The following is a 22,473-nucleotide window of genomic DNA, read 5'->3' on the forward strand; positions in this document are numbered from 1 at the left end:
TTCTATGTGGCTTTATGGCCTGAAAACAAGGTATCCCACATTCCTTCAAGATGGGGAGGTGCTGTATAATAAAGAATGTCCAGTCTTTGTCTCAGTTTCCTGAAAGGAAACTTCCATTAAGTTCAGTTAATAATGTCTTTGTTATTCAACACTGGCCCTGAGAGTTTATGCTAATGAGGTAACTCCTGGTGGGCCCCTAGGTATGCACCGTCCTGAGTTCGAGTTGTTCTAGCACATTACCAGACCTCAAGGGGGCCAAGGGAAGCCCCCAAATTTGTAGTCAGTTGGTCAGAAGTGTGGGCAGCCTGGGGACCCTCCAAACTTGTAGCTGGCATTTGAAACGCAGCAGTCACGTGAGGAAGGATCAGGGGAACTCCTAAATGTAAAGCCACTTGGGTGAGAAGAGCTTGTGGCAGCTTGCACCTACAGTGAGAGCAATCTTGTTAGGGATCATGCCCTTTTACCTGGGGAGTCTGTACTTACTGCAGATGGTTAGCACAGAATTTTACTTCAGTATTTCATTTTATCTTATCTTACTTATTTTTTACCGCAGTATTTTAAAAAGTCAAACCGATCTGGCAGAATTCTCAGGGGCTGCAGAATCTGAGCCCCACCTTTCCAGCTAGTATCACTAGCCCTACTCAACTTTCCCACATACTCTTACTTTCCCTAAACGCTCAGGAAAAACTACAAAAGGCCACAAAAACCAAAGTCAGCTGACATTTACTCCAATTTAAGAGGGAACTAATGCAACTAAAAGAAGTAAAGAGATTCAGCGCAACAATCAAAATGAAGTATTTCACCTTTGTTTAAAACAAGGCCCTCACTAGTTCAGTGCTCATCATAATGTAAAAGTGCAGGGTAGGGAAGCCTTGTCACTGAAGAATAAAGTTCTGCCTTGAATCAAGAATTTTAGGCTTATACAACACTTTAAAAACTCATTTCCTTTTCAAGCACATGTGCAATTATATATCCTAGTATCTCTAGTACCATAAATGCAATTCAACTGTTTGCAGAGTCATACTACAAAGTCTAGTTATGCCTTGAGCAATAAAAAGGATGTCATTTAAAAGTATGGTGGGGTGACAGGGGTGCGACAGGGGTCAGAACTGAGTTGTGATAGAGAACACCAAACTCCAAACTCAAAGGGGCCTTTGGTTAGTGAAGTTCAGAATGAAATAAAAAGTAGAAGCATGGACATGCTCCTGAAGCAAGGTCTCCAGAGCCACCAGGTCCACATGATGTTTCCCACTGTCCACTATGCTAGCAAGCTCAAAAGGCAGAGCCCTCACTGCTGGAGGACCTTAGGCAAGTTACTTAACCTCTCTACGCCTCAATTCCCTTACCAAGAAACACCATATCCACCAGATATGGTGGAAAATGCACCATATCTGCACACACCCAGTTGCACAGCAAGTGTCAGTGTGTTGGACGAAGCTGACAGAGCAGGTCCAAATGAAAAGTCCTCCAGCACTAGAGACAAGGGCTTACCCTCTGAGGTTCAGGGACCACAACAAGCCCTTTCCTGTGCCACTACTGGTCACCCTAGGCCTTGGGCGTACAGTGTCCTTGCTTTCTGCTTTACAGGCATACTTTCTCACATGCAGGCTACTTACAGGAGGTTGGCTTCCTAAAGGAGGGTTTGGAAGTTATACCTCATGCTACCACGTGACTATGGCAAACAAGACTATGCTTAATGGAGACACAAAATGATACTCTTCTGACTTTAATTCAAAATGAATCATTAACTTGAATAGAAGACTGACCTATGACCCACAACTATATGGTCAACTAATCTTTGACAAAGCAGGATAGACTATCCAATGGAAAAAAAAGACATTCTCTTTAACAAATGGTGCTGGCAAAACGGGACCACTTTCTTACACCAGACACAAAAATAAATTCAGAATGGATGAAGACCTAAATATGAGACAGGAAACCATCAAAATGGAAGCAAACTCTCTGACCTTGACTGCAGCAAGTTTTTACTAGACACATCACCAGAGGCAAAGGAAACAAAAGCAAAAATGAACTACTGGTATTTTATCAAGATAAAAAGCTTCTGGACACCAAAGGAAACCAATGAACAAAACTAAGACGCAGCCTACAAATGGGAGAAGATATCTGCAAATGACATATCTGATAAAGGCTTAGTATCCAAGATCTGTAAGGAGCTTATCAAACTCAACACCCCTAAAAAAGGAATAATCCAGTTAAGAAATGGGGAGAAGACATGAACAGACACTTATCCAAAGAAGACATCCAGATATAGCTTGGGTGCCTGGATGGGTTAGTCAGCTAAGCATCTGACTTCAGCTCAGGTCATGATCTGGGGTCCTGGGATTGGGCCCACAGAGGGGTCCACACTCAGCGGGCAATGTGCTTCTCCGTCTTCCTCTACCACTCCCCCACTCTCTAGCAAATAAATTAATAAAAAAAAAAATCTTTAAAAATAATAAAAAGAAAGGACACCTGGGTGGCTCAGTCGGTTAAGTGGATGCCTTTGGCTCAGAGGTCATGATTCCAAGGTTCCCAGATGTGGCCCTGCATCAGGCTCCCTGCTCAGCAAGGGGTCTTGCTTCTCCCTCTGCCCCTGCCCCCACTCTTGCACACACACGAGCCAGAATGCGTTCTCTCAAATAAATAAAATCTTTTAAAAAAATAGTAAGAAGAAGACATCCAGATGGCTAACAGACACATGAAAAGATGCTCAACGTCACTCATCATCAGGGAAATATGAATCAAAACCATGATGAGAGATACCACCTCACACCTGTCAGAATGGCTAAAATTAACAACATAAGAAACAACAGGTGCTGGTGAAGATGCAGAAAGGGGAACCCTCTTAAACTGCTGGTGGGAAGGCAAACTGGTGCAGCCACTCAGGAAAACAGTATGGAGCTTCCCCAAAGTTAAAAACAGGACTGCCCTATGACCCAGGAACTGCACTACCAAGTATTATTCACCCAAAGGACACAAAAACACAGGAGTACATGCACCCTGATGTTTACAGCAGCTTATCAACAATAGCCAAAGTATGGAAAGAGCCCAAATATCCATCGACTGAGAAATGGGCAAAGATGTGATAGAATGAAATCTTACCATTTGCAACAACATGGATGGAGCGACAGTGTATTATGCTAAATGAATTATGTCAGTCAGATAATGACAAATACCAGATGATTTCACTCATATGTGGAATTTAGGAAACAAAACAGATTAACATATTAGAGGACTGGGGGGGGATGGGGAAGAAACCAAGAGACTCTTAAATAAGACAGAAAACAAACTGAGGGTTGATGGAGGCGGGAGGGCGGGGATGGGCTAGATGGGTGATTAGTATTAAAGAGGGTACTTGTTATGATGAGCAATGCATGTTGTATGTAACTAAAGAATCCCCGAATTCTACTCCTGAAACCAATACTGCACTATATGTTAACTAACTAGAATTAAAAAAAAAAAAGAAAAAGAAAAAGAAAAAGAAAATTAAAGACTGACCTATGTATTTTATACATAATCAATTCAAGTCAAAATACATTTAATGGTCAAAGAAAACCCAGTGTAAAATTAGTAATACATTTAATGTGATTACTGATGTTTTCCTTGGCGTATTTTTATGCCATTAACCTGACCTACTGTCAACTATAAATCCAAATGTGCAAGACACACATTTTACATAAAAGGTCCATTTTCTATTCTTATACAATGACCAACTTCCCAAATGGTCTATGGAATATCTTTTCCATATATTAGATGTTTTATATTTAGGTTACAAAATCAAATAACCTGAGTATCTGCCTTCTATGTGTCCATTTTTAAAAATAAAATAATAGTTAAACATAATATACTTTCCAATATAATAACCAAAAGGTAGTAGCAAGCTTAACTTACCCGGAAATTAAATAGCAATTCACTTCTCTTTTTTTCTTGTCACCTTACAAAATAATCAACTTACATGAAGATTTCTATTGTACAAACATATCTAATTAACAGCATGTTTCTTCAATTTTAAAACATGATGACTGGACTGAGTCTACGTCTAAGGCAAAGAATTAAGCACCTGACATAGATCATCTCTTTCAGATCTCAAAATATTCCTCCTCCGACAGGTATCATTAGTATCCTCATTTTACAGAAAAGAAATGGCAATTCAGAAAGTTTAAGTAATTTGCCAGGATGCAGTCCAGGATGTAAGCCATGCAATTTCTCCAACTTCTAGACACTACTCCCTTCTATAGTATCTTTAAGTTCAGATATATGACAATCTATTTTTATTTGCATTAACATTAAGTGGAGATGCTGGGGCGCCTGGGTGGCTCAGTCCCAAAGGGCTCCCAGCTCAGCGGGAAGCCTGCTTCTCCCTCTCCCCACTCCCCCTGCTTGTATTCCCTCTCTCGCTGTCTCTCTCTGTCAAATAAATAAATAAAATCTTTAAAAAAAAACCCCAAAACATTAAGTGGAGATGTTAAGTTTCTAGGACAGAGACTACCTATATTTAATCATACACGTAATTAATGTAAACTGACCAAAATGATAGTTTGGCATAGATGTAAAGTAATGCTAAAAGACTTTCATCTTATACATACTGTGATTAAAAAATCACCATACTCCACCAAGTTACCTACAATTAGTGAAACCGCTAACACACTTACCTCAATTAATTTGTTGGCATGTTCACGGAAAACTTGGGCATATTCCTTAACTTCTTTCTCATTTCCATTCTTTGCAGCTTCAATCAATACTAAAAGTGGAACATTGGTTTCCAGGAATGAATCTGAAACATGATCCATGACAGCTTTGCGGAGCTAATAAATAAATTGTAAAAATTTGATTTTATTTCTACCAAGAAACTAGACTGCTTTTTTTCTCTTGTACTTTCAAATGTTAAATGTTAGCTCATGATAGCTGGGCTACACTGATACGAGGATCCCTCATGTAAGCTGTGCAGCTACATGATCTGCAACACAGGAAACACGATCCTGAAGATAATGGTTATGCTGCAGTTACAGCATTTCAGCAACAAAATTTCAGGACTCAAGATAATATCCTTTTTTTCTTGGGAATTAAAAAACTAAAGCTTGTATCTTAAAGGAATAATACAAAGCAGCTCTGGGCTGAATTGAAACACAGCCTTGGAATATATGTAATTAGCCTAACTGCCTAACTAAAAATGAAAACATAGGACTAAGTGACTAAGTACCTTCTGGTTTACCTGAAGAGGGTTAGCACACTGTGAACCTTAAACCTAAAAGGTTATCTTTATAACCATTTCTGAAAGGACTTCACCAGAAGGAAAATGAATAAAAACACATTCCATCATTAATTTTGCTTTTTATCAAACATGATCAATAAAACATCTCTCTACTAAGTCTGGAAACTGCTATTACTACAATTTCATTTTAAGTCTTAATACATTGCTTTGTAAATTCAACCCTAATTTTTAAAATACTAAAACTCAACTGGATTCTGAAATGTTAATGGGACTATTTAACAAATGAGATTCTTTCCTGTGTATTTACTAGCTTGGAAAATACAGCAAACGAAGTATCTCTATACCCACATATTTGTTCTAGAAAAATATCTCCACCAAGGATCTCCACTGCAATTTCTGCTTCTCCTGTATGTAACCTAGTATCAAGAGACCCTTCAGGGTTTTGTCACAGGTCCCACCCAAGTCATTTTACATTGATTTTCTTACCTGTACAACCTTTTCACACTAGAGCTAATTTATTCAGTCCATCCCAGTGGGTTAATATCATTCCAGGCTCCAAAAAGATTTTATTAACCATTTAGAACTTTACTAGCAATCAAACATAAACAGACCGTTCCCTGTGAAAAATCCATCCTTTGCCCCAATAAAAAATATGGGCCCAGTATTTATTGGAATTTTAACCCAAACCACAAAAGTGAGAAACTGGGAAAGCAAACAATTTTTTCCAGTTTACCTGCCTACGCAAGTCCCTAGTCTTCTTGGTCATTTTATCTATTGCAGAATTGAGCGCATCGCTTCTTTCTTTACGTCCAGCCTGAAAAATAAGAAAAGAAATGCACATTTTAGTGACTCACAAAGAAATGTTAATTATAGCCAACAGTTATTTCTGTTCAAATCAAAAATTTTTTTTATTTTTATTTTTTTTAAATTAAAGCCCAAACTTGGAAAATAAATGAGGGTAGTGTAGGAGAGAACCATGTGGCTTTGTTTATAAAAACCTAACCTTGGGGGGGCACCTGGATGGCTCAGTGGGTTAAGACCTCTGCCTTAGGCTCGGGTCATGAACCCGGGGTCCTGGGATCGGCCCGCATCGGGCTCTCTGCTCGATGGGGAGTCTGCTTCCCCCACTCTCTCTGCCTGCCTCTCTGCCTACTTGTGATCTCTGTCAAATAAATAAATAAAATCTTTAAAACAAAACAAAACAAAACAAAACACCTAACTTTGGGACACCTGGGTGGCTCAGTTGGTAATTAAGCAGCTGCCTTCCACTCAGGTCATGATCCTGGAGTCCCAGGATCAAGCCCTGCATTCGTCTCCCTGATCGGTGGGAAACTGCTTCTCCCTCTGTCCCTCACCCCTCTTGTGTTCTCACTCCCTCTCTCTCTCTCTAATAAATAAATAAAATCTTAAAAAAAAAAACAAAAACAAAAACAAAATAAAACCCTAACCTTACAATGCTTAGGCTCCACATTATCTGATGGCAAGAACTGATGGAGTTTTACCAAGAGAAGCCAAGACATGACTGTCATTTAAAAGGTTCTGCTTGAAAAAATTAAATCTTTTTTTAAAAGATTTTATTTACTTATTTGAGAGACAGACAGTGAGAGAGAGACTGAGCACAGGGAAGTGGGAGGAGCAGGCTCCCTGCTGAGCAGGGAGCACAAAGCAGGGTTCATGACTGGAGCCAAGGGCAGACACTTAACTGACTGAGCCACCCAGGCCCCTAAACCTGTATTTTACTTCAAGGTTGAGAATACATTAATTTCTCCTTGAACTGCAAGCAATAATACATTACACCTGATTCTCATAAACTCTGAGATGTGAAGAATGTCAAAATATGAAAGATGGCATCTGGCACTAAAACAATGTGAAACAATGACTTTTAAAGTTAAGATGCACCAGGAAGGGTCTGAGTTAATAATGTGTATTATGCAGCTCCAATAAGAATGCTTTGTAAGATTACTTCAGTCATATATTTTTAAGTTCTAGGCAAAGCTTAATCCAATTGTATTGCACAGAAAAGAACGTATTAGTCACTCTGAGAGAGTTATATAAATGGGCACTACTTCAAAGGTCAGGAAGTTGAGATTTTCATCGGGAAACATTTTAACCAGAACCAAAATTGATGGGCGCTGAAAACAAAGGGGACAAAGCTAAGTTACCCAGGTAGAACTAGCCATGTGCTTGGAAATACCTTGGTAAGATATTAGTAGGTTAGTCCATAAAGTACATTAAAAGTTTTTCCTTACAAAATGCCCAGCCAACAACTGTAAAATAAAACACGTAGCACGCACAGGAGAGATACAAGTAGACAAAGGAATTTAACTCAGTGTTCTACTTTCCAGTGCCCTCAAAACATTCTGGTATAGATATGCCATCAGTACACAAACCAGCACAGCACATGAACAGCTGGGTGAGGAGATGTATTTTCATGTTTTCTCAGTGCCCTGTTCGTTGTCTATTTGTTACTCGCCTTCTCTCTTCTCCCCCACTGGAACCAATGGAACAATGACGCCTGTCCCTCTGCCCCCATCTCTATGGATTGTTACAGGAGAAAAGAAGGAATATTGAGGGATATAGATTACTCAGCAGAGGGCAGAAAGGATACAAGAGGGGATTTCAGGAATACTAAGAGTTGAAATACAGATGCTAAATTAATACAATCACTCTCAAATTTGTTTAGGGTCACATCCATTACTTTTCCCCCTAATAATCATATATTGCCAATAAAATTAAGTAGTCCAACTTTTGGTTTCAGCTCAGGTTGTGATCTCCGAGTTCTGAGATCAAGCCCTGCCTCAGGCTCTATGCTCAGTAAAGAGTCTGCTTGGGACTCTCTCTGCCCCACCCTCCCTAATCTTCTATCTCAAAAAAATAGATAGAATAAAATAAATTTTAAAAAAGTAAAAATGAAATGAAATAAATCTTTTTTTTTGATGGCTTTATGGGCTCCTGGATGGCTCAGTCGGTTAAGCATCTGCCTTCAGCTCAGGTCATGATCCCAGGGTCCTGGGACCAAGCCCCACATGGGGCTCCCACCTCAGTAGGGAGCCTGCTTCTCCCTCTCCCTCTGTCCCTCACCCTGTTTGCGCTCTTTCTTTCTCTTTCTCTCTGTCAAATAAATAAATAAATTCTTGGAGGAAAAAAATGGGAGGGGAATTAAAAAAAAAAAAAAAAGTCTAGACAAAACTGATTTAGAAATGAGAATTTCTACCTGAAGGAATAAATGGTGATTTACTCATGGCCATCAGTGAGAAAGAATGTGACAAGTATAATTAGTTACTGATAATCTCAAAGATCAAAACAACAGGATCTAAGGCAAAGGTGACTAAAACAGAATTTTAAAATAATCAAACTAATGCCTTCATCAGGAAAGTCTCTATATATTCCCCAGAGAGCTAAGAACACACTTCAGAAAAATTTCTTTAAATCAACCTAGTAAGATTTATCATTATTCCTAGCTACGTTTTTAGGATGTTTCTAGTAGATTATTTATCCAAAAAAATATCAGCTATCTGAAATGCAAAAGCTGGGCACAATGACCTCATGAGAACCCAATCCCTTATAATCTTGAGTGCCCAGACATTTTCTCAATTTGTGCAGAAGGATTTACTTTGCAAGTTATATAAAAGCAAATCATCAAGCTTGATTTTGAGGGAATCATAGCCACACAGCAAAATTTACTCTAAGACTCAACACATACCACAAATCAGCTAATTCTGTATTTGTGAAACTACCCTAAAAATCAATTTGTCTTTCTTGTTACTTTGGGAGATAAAAGTTTATGCCTCCCTGATCAGGAAGGGACAGTTCAGAGCAGTCATCTGCTGAAGCTTTTAGGTTATACTAGACAGACCCTTTTAAAATCACAGCATCCCTTTAAAATATGTACACACACACACACACACACACACGTATGCACACGCATACACCTGGTGGTTCAGTTGGTTAAGTGTGTGTCTTCAGTTCATGTCATGATCCCAGAGTCCTGGGATTGAGCCCTTGAATCCTCCTCCCTGCTTAGCAGGGAGCCTGCTTCTCCTCTCACTAACCCCGCTTGTGCTTGGTAAATAAAATAAAATATAATGGCGTAAGTACACAGGCATATCCACACTTACACTTTACACACTTACAACTTTAACAATGAGCTTGATGAAAGTGGAAAGGCTGGGATGCATAAAAAATATTTTACTTCTCTTTGAAATTAAAGCTGTTAGGATTTTTTATTTCTAGTTTTAGTTATGCCAAAGGAAAGTTGCTCATTTAACCTTTAAAATAAATGACTCACAGCTCCTACCTATTGAAACTCTATTCCATCTAAGCAGAGACCACCTAGGTTCACTCACATTTGATATGTATGTCCTGCTAAGCAGTGACAAAAGGGCTAAGAAAACGATAGGGCATATTTAGGGTTTCAACATACAGTTTTCCCTCAGCAAGTAAATATCAGCTGAACTGAGGGGAGGTAAAGGTTATTAGCTAGATGGCCTCTAGCAACACAGTCCTAGTTGAGACAGTGAAAGGGCTTTCAAAACCCATCTTCAACAGAAGCATGAAGAAGCCACTCTACCTTTCTCTTGAGAGAGAGAGAGACAGAGAGAGAGAGAGAGAGAGAGAGAGAGAGAGAGAGACGAAGAGCAAGCACAAACCTGGGAAGGTGCAGAGGGAGAGGGAAAAGCAGACTCCCTGCTGAACAGGGAGCTGGATGCAGGGCTTGATCCCAGGATCCTGGGACTATGACCTGAGCCAAAGGCAGACACAAATGGACTTGAGCCACCCAGGAGCCCCAGGGTTGCTCTATTTTTAACTTCTTAAGGAACCTCCCTACTGTTTTCCAGAGTGGATATACCAGCCTGCATTCCCACCAACAGTGTAAGAGGGTTCCCAACAGCCCAACTATGAAAAGAGCCCAGATGTCCATCCACAGAGGAATGGATAAAGAAAATGTCGTGTACATATAATGGAGTATTATTTGGCCATCAGAAAGGATGAAATCTTGCCATTTACACTGATGTGAATGGAACTAGAGGGTATTACACTGAGCAAAATAAGTCAATCAGAGAAAGACAATTATCATATGGTTTCACTCATACATGGAATGTAAAAAATAGCACAGAGGATCATAAGGAAAGGGAGGGAAAATCAGAAAGAGAAGAAATCAGAGAGGGAGACACAAACCATGAGAGACTCTGAACTACAGGAAACAAACTGAGGGTTGCTGGAGGGGAGAGGGGTGGGGGACACGGTAACTGGACAGTGGGCATTACGAAGGGCACATGATGCGATAGGCACTGGGTGTTATACACAACTGATGAATAACTGAACTCTACATCTGAAACTAATGATGTCCTGTATGTTGGCTAACTGAATTTAAATTAAAAATAAATAAATAAATAAATAAAGCAAACAGGTATATGAAGTAAGTATATGAAGTTCATAAAATAAGGCCTTAATTTTAGAACTACTAATAACCCAGAAGAAAAAAAGACTAGGATGACTCAACTGTGAGGATATTTCAGAAGGATTTTTTTAAAAGATTTTATTTATTTATTTAACAGAGATCACAAGTAGGCCGAGAGGCAGGCAGAGAAAGGGGGGGGAAGCAGGCTCCCCACCGAGCAGAGAGAGCCTGGTGCGGGACTCAATCCCAGGACCCCGAGACCATGACTTGAACCAAAGGCAGAGGCTTTAACCCACTGGGCCACCCAGGCGCCCCTCAGAAGAATTTTTAAATGCTCAGTCGACTAGGAAAATCAGGCTAAGATTTGGTGATAAAACAGGATCTCTTTTGATTTCTACACTGATTAACAACAACAAAAAAGCACTGAGCTCGATGTGGGGCCTGATCTCACGACCATGAGATCATGACCCGAGATGAAATCAAGAGTCGGACACTCAACTGACTGAGCCACCCAGGCACCCCGCCAAATTAATTTAATTTAAAAAAATAGCTTACAAATCTTTAAGAATGAGCAAATGAAATACACATCCACAAAAAGGAACAAAAGGATAATACACCTACAAACAAATGATATTCGTTGTTACTCATAAGTAGAGAGAAACAAATAAAAGAGCATTTTTCACCTATGAGATTCCCAAATATTGTTTAATATGGTGTGGGGGTGGGGGAGGGAGGTGGTGGGATGGTTAGTGAACGCTTACAGACTTATGGGAAAGTATGAAATGGTTTAAAACTTTTTGGAAGGCAATGCAGCAATGTCTATCAATTTTAAATATACATAGACTGTAACCCAGTGATTTTATGGTTAGGAATTTATATATAAACTTGCCTAAGGATGCAAAGATATTAAAAGGATATTCATTTTACACTGTCTGCAAAAGCCAAAATCCTCAAAACAAACTACATGTTCACAAATTACGGTACAGCCATACAAGGGAAAAACTATGAAGCCATTAGACAGACAGACGTCCTGCAAAAAAAGCAGCAGCAACTTGGAATCAGCTCCCACAGGATGTCAAGCCTTAGCAGTAACTGTTTCAGCAATATGGGTTCAGCTCAAGCCCAGCTATAACGCTGACATGCTGCTATAAGCCTTTCATAGTAAGCAATGATCTTTTTCTTTGGGTCAAATTTTTGTAATTGATTTTCTTTGCACTGATGATAACACATGTTCAAATTTTTTGCTTGTCTTAGCACATGTTGCTGTCCTTCTACCCCAGATTTTTGAGGGAATAACATTTCTAAGGTTCAGCAATGAAGACTGCTAGCATCTAGCCAATATACACACAAATTCACCCCTTTAAGTTTAGCCAACTGGGTCAAAAGGCCTAACACTGAAAGGGATTCTTCAAGAAAATATGAATGGGTATCTTAACTCTTAATTCTGTTCTGTGCAAATGGCTTTGTATACCTGTGAGCCACCTATGTTGGCAGGAGGAAACACATCTAAAGAGAAAGCTACTTGGAAACGGAGTGGGAGAAGCAGGAAGGACAAATCCAAACTTGGCAGTATTTCAGAATAAAAAAATGAAGTCTGCCACACACACACAGGAAGGGGAAAACATGAACACGATGAAGCCACTGTGCAAAAAGTTAAAAAAAGGTTTTGGCAATACAAATTTCAATCAGTCTGCATTAATCAAGACTTTAAGATAGTTCTGTTTGGTATGAGGTCTATGGTAGATGAAATAAGATCTTCATGGCTGAAATGCACCTCTGCCCGAAGTTCTATGAAAGATTTCCCCTCACCTAATGTCTGACTCTCCAGTGCATCACCCCAGGATTTACTGCTGAATTACCTAGCCTTGGACACAGAATACAAAATTAGCACTAGAGAGTTGGGCTGTTACCTGATCCTAGCCCTGCTACCCCCACCAGCAACAACTACCAAAAAGCACATGCCTCCAAAGCTAGAAGAAATCCCTAAGTTTCTAAGTTATTGCATCAAATGGAACACAGTTCACCATCACTGTGGCACCACTACTCCTTCTTTCAGTTTTCTCAGTCATGTTTACTAACAAGAGAACAAAAGGACTTTTAAATATCAAAACCAATGGAGGGTAGGGATAGGGACAAAGGTCTAGTAAAATATAAAAATCAATGGAGGGTAGGGATAGGGACAAAGGTCTAGTAAAAAACGGGGATTCCCGGCCATATGTGGACAACTGACTTTTAAAAAGGTATTTGAAAAGAAAGATTACCAACCATCACCCATTTATTTACACACAACAGCGGTCTAGTGAACACCAAGACTCCAGGAGCCTAGTGTTCTGAATGCTCTCAGATCCTCCAGCTCCACCTGGGACCATCAACTACTCTTTAATCCATCCCAACATGATCAACTGGTAAAGCCAATGCATCCTTATGTATTCTATCTGCCTCTGTCATACACATTTTGTTTCTTGAGAAGATAACAGGCTAATGTTCAGCAGGAACTTCACTGGTTTTTTTTTTTTCTAAATAGCAAATCAAATAATTTAAAAGAACAGTCATATCTCTGCCCCCAAATATATGTAGTATGAAAGCAGTGAACAACTCTAGGATTTATTGTAATCTTCTCTCATCTTCCCTCTTCCCTACAAAAGAAAACCACTTATTCTAATATAGGCCCAAATATGAGGTTGCCAACTAAGAACCGTAAAAGGTTCTTAGCAGGGGATATACTTAGACCCACAAAATCTAGGACCTTCACCCAAAAATGACTATCATTTTTTGATAAACCTGAGGAGATCCTCCAAGTAGCAATCAAGACTGGCAGCAACAAGGTTTTTTGTTTGTTTGTTTGGTTGTTTGGTTGGTTGGTTTTCCCACTGACAAACCATTTATGCATGCCGGCTGTGGGCCCTGCCAGGTGTGACAAGGATCCAGCTGTGGATCAGAAACAGCATTTACCCCCATCCATTCCCTGGAACAGTCCATTAGAGGGAGGCCTGAGCTGCAAGGACATGCAGACCCCAATAAAGAGTCCCCGATTCAACCAGGCTTTGGAGTTTACCTGCCACGATGACGAGGTAGAGGGGACCTGAACAACATTTATTTTAAGGTAATTCTCCAGAGCACCTATATGCAGGACCACTGGTATTAGAGTTATTACAATTTTTGGATTTGGGAATGATTCAAGAAACATTTGACTTTTTAGCGTGATGCAAAAATCAAGCTCTGGCTCTACCACAAATGAAAAGAAAATTTCATGTATCTGTACATCTGCCTCTCTGAGCAGGGAAATAATTCTCCCTAATCAGTAATACGTATCAAAAGCAAACTTTCATGTAGAGTAATGCACAAAACTACAGCACCTAAGCCCTGCAGCTTGACTCAATTACTTTTGCTTAAAGCCATTCAGAGAGGAGAAATGAGTTTGACTCTGCTTCTCCTTTGCCTTGTCACAAACAACAACAAAGCAGTGAAAACTTGAGCAGAGGATATGGACAGTGCTTTCCAGAGGCTGAACTGCCACTTTAATTAAGTCAAAGACATATGTATGGAGAGTAAAGCTGCCTAAAATGAAACCAGAAGTAAGTTTAATTCAGAAAGAACATGGATCTCTGCTTAGCCCTTTGAGCTAAAGAAAAAGATAAAAAATATATATATAAAATTCCATCAATGGGAACCATGTACTCCACCGATTTTAAGACAAACACTGTATCTTCTTTGGTTCCACAGACAACCTTTTGAACCCAAAGAAAAGGCAAGATGACTTGTGACTTAGAAGGAACCCTCTGGGTACTGTGCATTATTACTGCCCACTTCTCCAGATGCAGGAAAAAATAATTACTCTTGGGGCACCTGGGTGGCTCAGTGGGTTAAGCCTCTGCCTTCCGCTCGGGTCATGATCCCAGAGTCCTGGGATTGAGCCCTGCATATGGGGGGGGGGGGGGAGGGGGTGGCGTGTGTCTCTGCTCAGCGGGGAGCCTGCTTCACCCCTCTCTCAGTCTGCTTCTCTGCCTACCTGTGATATCTCTCTCTCTCTCTCTCTCTGTTAAATAAATAAATAAATAAATAAATAAATAAATAAATAAATAAAATTACTCTTGATCGCACTGGTGCTTCTCTGGGTGACTTTCCTTGCCCACAAATCTGGTCTAACAGTGCTAGGATAATATAATTTAAGCATTCTCCATTTGTTAACATGTAAGAGGTAGGCAAGCAGACTAGAGAGCATAAAGGAACCAAGAGTAAGGGGAAGGAGATGCTTTCCTTCTAAATTTTCACATACAACTCATTCCTAATTGTGGTTGCTCTAATCCAACTAACTCTAATGCTTTTCTCCACATGGAATCAAAGTGGTTACTTCAGGAAAGAATTTAATCCAGTTCCTCTTGCATGTTAAAGGTATTTTTTGTTTTTTTGTTTTGAAATCAGGGAGTAGCTGACTTCATTCCATAAGGGCAGTTATAGTAACCCAAGGGCTGTTTTTCCTTTAAAAAAAAATATTAAGAGACAGTCCTTATCAGACTCCCCCTCCTTAGATGTTTTGGGAGAAAGTTGCTGTAGAGCAGGAACTCTGTCACCCAAGCTCACAGGCCCTGTATGAATCTGATTAAAACTTATTCACAGAAAAATGCACAAGAAACAGAATTCTGCAAATCAGTCTATGGACCCAGGTTAAGAACTTCTGGCCTATGGACAGACAAGACTTCGGAAAAGATGAGGTCGGTGGGGGGTTGGGGTCGGGGGGTAGTGACATCCTTTAGGTCTAAAAAGGAACCTTTCCCTTCCTTAACCAGCAAGTAGGAAAATGGCAAGAGTACTACCACAGGCTCATTAAGAATGTGGGGTTCCACTCACGGGCAGTTCTGGCTTGGGAGCTTGGCTCTGGCCTGGGGATGCACTGCAGTCTATGACTGTCTATCCAATCTTACCTTCCTCTGTGGCCTGAAGACTCCAGTGGCCTATAAAGTATTCCTACTGTCTTCTCTCTCCTTTTATACCTCTATGTATTTTCCAAATATAACTTTAATACTTCTAATCCATCTTGGGGCCTGCTTCTAAGAGGACTTAGACTAACCCACCTGCAGTTGCTGATGCTTCCACAGCACCTTCATGCAGGGCCCTGAGGACAGGACCTTGGATTCCTCCAATTCTCACTCCAGTAACACCTTTCAACACAGGAACTATATGTCTTTAGAGGATAACTTCTTACTCAGTGGGATGAAGCTCCTGGAAGCCAAGAGGCCAATGATGTTCTGGTTTCACAGACACCACAGGTAGTTTTGAAATTTTTGCCTCCAGGTTAAGCACCAACGGTATGACAGGAATTGGCATGGAAGCCCAAATTAATATAAGGTAAGACGTGTAAAAGGCCTTACATTTGTCAAGCCTGAATATATGAATATATATATACACACATATATACACACACACATACGTGTATGTATATGTATATATACACATACGTGTGTCTGTATGTGTGTGTGTGTGTGGCCCTGACTAATGCTAGAGAAATCCTTCACATTTACAGTATATTAAACATGGACCTGGGGGCACCTGGGTGGCTCAGTTGGTTAAGTGTCTGCCTTTGGCTCATGATCCTGGGGTCCTGGGATTGAGCCTCACGTTAGGCTCCCTGCTCAACAGGATGCCTGCTTCTCCTTCTCCCTCTGCCCCCGACTCGTGCTTGCTCTCTCTCTCTAGTGGTCTCTCAAATAAATAAAACCTTAAAAAAAGATAAACATGGAATTGTAGGTTCATAACCAAGTTCTGAAAAATGACGACACTATTCAACAAGAGAAGACACAGGTCAAGCAAAAACAAAATCCTAGTCTAAAGTATAAGTGACCTTCTGTATTCACCAGAGATTCCAACAACAGTGAGTATTAGACTCAAAGTCAGTTCTTACGTGTGCCAGTAGGAGCTATTAAGTATGCAAATGCTCTGTTACATGGGGGCTACAATGCCCCAAATCAAGCTCAGTCCTTTCAGCTGAAGGACTAGGTGAGATTCAGAGGTAAATATGAGGGACTATACCAGAATCCAACCATGCTCTATCACTTGTCCTAAATCACTTCTGTTCTAGGTTTATGTTTATTTAGGGCATGCAGTATTAAGTAACAGTATCACCCTTATTCTCCTAGTAAGACATCTAAAGATCAAATCAGCATTACTTTTCAATCAGCACTATGATCAAAACATTGTTGTAAAATGAGACAGAAAAGGAGAAGTCTTTTTAACTCAATTTCCCCTTCAATTCTCAAGGAGCAAAAGTAACCAAATACTTTGTATTGTAAGGTTTTTTCCCCCCTCTTCATTCTTGGTTTATGATGTTAAGCTCTTAGTGACAAGAAGCCAAGCCCACCTTGGCTAGTTTTCCAACACATCTAAAGCAAATTATAGTCAGACTTCTATTTTCGCCAAGCATGACAACAAGGTGACTGAGTAGCTTTCCAAACTACCGGAGCAGCAGGCACTACCTCGCACAGGCCAGCATTAAATCTGCACTTCACAAATCGTGCAGGCTCCTGCCCATGTAGATGATCTCTCTCTGCAGAACCGGCAGTCTAACACTGGCTCTTCCAAGCATTAAAAATCATCACTCTGCTATCCCAACTCACTGTTCAGACGGGTCTTCCTGAATGCAGCCTTTATTATACCTCACTGCTGCTTCCTACACTGAAGGAATACCATGTTTTTAAGTCAGGGGTCCTCTTTCTTGCTTTATTACAATCAAGGGGTCTTACAGCGACCCCGATACTGTTACAAAGCACAGTGCTTTATAACAGTAAAGCTTCTGGAAAACCCAAACAAAAGACACGTCACCCGGTGACGTCAGCCTATATACAGTTCTGTGTGGTCGCAGCACATAAGCAATTCCATTCTTGTGCCGTTTCTCGGAAAAGCTTTTCAGTAAATGCACTCATGCTGCTCCAGGAGCTCTTCTCTGCAACAAGCCGCCCATCTGCCATCAACAAGTTAAGACCGAGGGAACTAACGGCTGCAGAAAGGAGAGACTGAAGCTTTGATTAACCAGCTGAGCAGTTAAAGGAGGACGAAATTAATAACTTACATTCAAAACTGATTAAGGGAAGCAGAGAGGACACAGAAAATGAAACCAATGCTTTCAAGAGGAATATCCTAAGGAAAAAAATAACTCACCCTGGTGGATTCAATTTTGCTCAGAAAGCCTGGGACACAGAAAACAGGAAACTGGTCAAAGGCTCCTGCATGTTAGAGCCTTTTACAGACTCACTGCGTTGAGTCTAACAACCGCGACTGAATGCAGCCTCCAATGTGCTCAGAAGAATGGGTAAGTCCATGCATTTATGTGTTTTGTACCGTCAGCAAGGAATCGTGCTTTTTAAAATAAGCCACTGAATTCATGTTTTATGAAAGAAATCACTGTCAAATTTCTGGATTTTGAGGTTTAGGTAACAGCCTATATTGCTAATGACAGAACATGTTCTATTTTCTTAATGGTTTAAGTTTTGTTCTAGTCATACTAACAAGGTTAGTTTTCCTGCAGCAAATGAAAAATAAGTTATATGCAGTGAAATCTTTCGCCATAATGTTGTTTTTTTTAACAGCTCATACATTCTGCTGAAAAATATCCTATCTTCTTGTTTTCCTTAAATTATATTCTGCAGGCTTACATTTCAAGTGGCCATTAGGGGCCCCTATGTTGGCAGCAATATATGCAATGAGTATGGTTTTAAAAATGCTGCCTGCCCTGGGTATGGCGTGTCCACCCAAATGCCGCTGCGAGAAGCTGCTCTTCTACTGCGACTCTCAGGGCTTCCGCTCAGTGCCAAACGCCACAGACAAGGGCTCTCTGGGCCTGTCCCTGAGGCACAATCACATCACAGAGCTCGAAAGGGATCAATTTGCCAGCTTCAGTCAACTTACCTGGCTCCACTTAGACCACAATCAAATTTCAACAGTAAAAGAAGATGCTTTTCAAGGACTATATAAACTTAAGGAATTAATCTTAAGTTCCAACAAAATATTTTACTTGCCAAACACAACTTTTACTCAACTGATTAACCTGCAAAATTTGGACCTGTCTTTTAATCAGCTGTCATCTCTGCACCCAGAGCTCTTCTACGGCCTTCGGAAGCTGCAGACCTTGCATTTACGGTCCAACTCCCTGCGGACTATCCCAGTACGTCTGTTCTGGGACTGTCGTAGTCTGGAGTTTCTGGATTTGAGCACAAACCGTTTGCGAAGTTTGGCTCGCAATGGATTTGCAGGATTAATCAAACTGAGAGAGCTTCACCTAGAGCACAACCAGCTGACGAAGATTAATTTTGCTCATTTCCTACGGCTAAGCAGTCTGCACACACTCTTCTTACAATGGAACAAAATTAGCAACTTGACATGTGGAATGGAGTGGACCTGGGGCACTTTAGAAAAGCTAGACTTGACTGGAAATGAAATTAAAGCCATCGACCTGACAGTATTTGACACGATGCCTAATCTTAAAATTCTCCTCATGGATAACAACAAGTTAAATAGCCTTGATTCCAAGATCTTAAACTCCCTGAGATCCCTCACAACCGTCGGCCTCTCTGGCAATCTTTGGGAATGCAGCCCTCGAATATGTGCTTTGGCCTCCTGGCTGGGCAGTTTCCAAGGTCGGTGGGAACATTCCATCCTATGTCACAGCCCTGACCACACCCAAGGAGAGGATATACTAGATGCAGTCCACGGATTTCAGCTCTGCTGGAATTTATCAACCACTGTCACTGCCATGGCTACAACTTATAGAGATCCAACCACTGAATACACAAAAAGAATAAGCTCATCAAGTTACCATGTGGGAGACAAAGAAATCCCAACTACTGCAGGCATAGCAGTTACTACTGAGGAACACTTTCCCGAACCAGACAATGCCATCTTCACTCAGCGGGTAATTACAGGAACAATGGCTTTATTGTTTTCTTTCTTTTTTATTATTTTTATAGTGTTCATCTCCAGGAAGTGCTGCCCTCCCACTTTAAGAAGAATTAGGCAGTGCTCAATGATTCAGAACCACAGGCAGCTCCGATCCCAAACACGACTCCATATGTCAAACATGTCAGACCAAGGACCGTATAATGAATATGAACCCACCCATGAAGGACCCTTCATCATCATTAATGGTTATGGACAGTGCAAGTGTCAGCAGCTGCCATACAAAGAATGTGAAGTATAATATCGGCCCGTCATCAAAAATTACATCAGATAAGTAACCTATTTTACATAGTAGGGGCTAAATACATACCTAATTTTTACCAATGGTGACATTAAGCCTAATTTTCCAAATCAAGTGGAGACTTAAGTTTTTGAAGTGTTGAAGTATTTTTAATTTTTTTTATGAAACCATATTTTAAGTGTTATATGAAGCAAAGCTCTTATTAATTTGCACTCTTGTTGCAAAGTCTAAAAATGCTTACTTCAAAATAAGACATTTCATGTATGTAATTATAAACTATTATGTGTAAACATTTACACTAAGGTCTCCATATGCTATTTTTTTTCTACTGAAAACAGTTTGGAAAGAAGCTACTGAGCAGAAAAAGATATGGATCAATACTTGTTAGATCACTGCTCTCCATCCCAAGTACCACAACTGGCTTGCTGCTTAAAAGGAGGCTTAGCAAAGTTCCCTTATATGATAATTTGGTATTTACTCAAATCTACAATTTACTGCCAGTGTGGGAAGTAGAATTTGATTTATGCTGAAGACTGGTAAATATTAAACACTCTTCTTCCAGAGTTTTTGCCTGGGTTGGTAGATACTATCGAAGTCCACATTATGAAATCAGAACCCTTTATGTAATTCTAATAAGCTGAGTGACTCTTTAATATATTTAAATAATGAATCCAAGTGATTGTGAAAAGGTCTCATTACAATGAAATCAATAGTAAATAATTACACTGACTTCATGTGACATATCTCTAGTTTTACTTATAATGGAAATGTTGATTTTTGTGGCATTTAGACAATTTTCTTAAACTACTATTAAATCACCGTTTTACTAATTAGTTTACTAAATCCTATATTTACGTTTACATGTAAAAAAAGATTTAGAAATTATTTTGGACAGAAAAGAGACAAACTGAGTCAATTTAACAATCCTGTGACCTGCTCCCTCTAGTTTGAAAGCACACACAAAAATTTTCTCCTTCCCTCCATGATCAAAGATGCCTTGACAAAGGGGTTTAAACCTCTTTCTTCTGCCTTCTCCTGATCTTCAAACCTCGAAAAGCCAAATTAAAAACAATTGGCTAGCAACAGGCGTAACACTAGTTTTTAATAGTATATAGTATAATGGAACCAAGAAAAAAAATCACTTTCTAAATATTATATGCTGAAATTTGGCTATTTAATAAAGATATCTATCCATACTATAAGAGCAGTTCCTTCTAAGTGAAGGGAACAACATATTACTGAGGAGAACATTCTACATGCCTATACAGCCACACAGCGGTAATGCAAAGGTGGCGTGGAGGTGAAGGGATGAAAGGGAAAGGCAGCATTTTGAAATGTGACCCAAAGAAACAGTATAGCTTAAGTTAAAAGACAGGCATGAGTGAGGCAAAGGTTAACTACACAATCTGCATCAAACAGGGCAAGGCCCTGGGACCTGCAGCTGAAAAGGGGAGAGAGTGTTAATAAAAACATTCCATAATTAACATGGTAACGATGCCACACTTTTCATGCAGAAAAGAGCCACAAGTATCTCATTTCTTTGATTATGATTTCTACAAAGAAACTATGACATATTCAGGATTTAGATCCAAGTCATCATTTCATATAGAATTTTTCCATAAAAGAGGTTTCTTGCATGTAGTAGCAAAACCCATTAAATTAGACTGGCTTAATTTTAGAAAAATGAGCATTTCTACAACTGACATTGGCTCTATGTGAAAAAAGGCATATATCCTTAGAGAAAACCACTACCATTAAACAAACAAACAAACAAACAAAAACAGCTAATCTTTCCCTTAATATGACCATTAACACGTTATCCTCCTATCCAAGGCATGTTTTCTTCCCAGGACTGAACTGCAAACATGCTAAGACTACAGTTTAACCCATGAGATTTAACTGTAATTTTTTTCTTCTTTAATATGAAGAGAGGGGTGTCTACCTACATTTCAAAGAAAACGTCTATCAGTAAAAACGCAGATGAGATCACAAATTAAGGTAAAAATGTGCTCTCTATATTTTTTAGGGTGGGTAGATTAGTTTGGCAAAGTCTCAGCCCAGCTGTGTTCAGCTGATCTTGAGCGGTGAGCATTTCATTTCTTATTAAACCAGACCCTGGGCCTGCCTGAGCAGAGACAGAAGCTGATTTTACGGCATAGAGCGCAGATCACTGCTTCCCTATGGAGGGGCTGGATCAGAAGCCCCATTACAAATGAGAGCTCCATGAGCTAAAATTTACCAACCCATTTATCAGGGTAAGCTTTGTCACAACACAACTGTGCCCTGAACACACAGACTCCACTAGCCCTAAAGGATAGCACTGGAGTATTTTCCGTCATTTTATCCACAACCAACATTAATTGAAACTGTGAAGAGAAGGATGAGAAATACTGGCTAAAAATTCCCACATAAATATTAAAGATTACCTTTAGTAAAATGGATCAACAACTGACAAAATCCTTAATGGGTGTAGAAAAGTAAACTGGGAAAACAAGCAATTCAGTAAATTCTGGGAAACAGCATAGCAAAGCCACTAAGGAATACTTTCCAGTCGAAAACTATAAAAATTTTTTGCCCTCTATTTTTTTGGTAATGCTCTCAGAGAAAAGTAACAGTGCCAGACAGCATTTTCCTTTTTCCTTTAAAGTGCAAACTTCCCTTTTCAACTGCTTG

General features: G+C 39.9%; 2 protein-coding genes across 3 annotated transcripts in view; one reads left to right on the forward strand and one right to left on the reverse strand.

Moving 5' to 3' along the window:
- Nucleotides 1-22,473, reverse strand: part of CTNNA1 (catenin alpha 1) — a 183,379-nt gene that overhangs the window by 45,681 nt on the left and 115,225 nt on the right. For both annotated transcript variants that reach the window (XM_080803534.1, XM_080803535.1), the window contains 2 exons: nt 5,946-6,026; nt 4,653-4,805 (listed from right to left, as the gene is read on the reverse strand). In XM_080803534.1, the coding sequence (XP_080659660.1) occupies nt 4,653-4,805; nt 5,946-6,026 (234 nt within the window). The remainder of the gene's footprint in view (nt 1-4,652; nt 4,806-5,945; nt 6,027-22,473) is intronic.
- LRRTM2 (leucine rich repeat transmembrane neuronal 2) lies at nt 18,259-21,491 on the forward strand. The gene has a single exon (XM_080803536.1). The coding sequence runs from the start codon at nt 18,286-18,288 to the stop codon at nt 19,798-19,800; it is 1,515 nt and encodes a 504-aa protein (XP_080659662.1). The 5' UTR covers nt 18,259-18,285; the 3' UTR covers nt 19,801-21,491.

This window comes from Martes martes (assembly GCF_963455335.1).
Source record: "Martes martes genome assembly, chromosome: 5".
Lineage (NCBI taxonomy): Eukaryota > Metazoa > Chordata > Mammalia > Carnivora > Mustelidae > Martes > Martes martes.

Bases quoted from the DNA above. Each gene is read 5' to 3' on its own strand.
- LRRTM2 (XM_080803536.1), top strand. From the start codon at position 18,286: ATGTTGGCAGCAATATATGCAATGAGTATGGTTTTAAAAATGCTGCCT.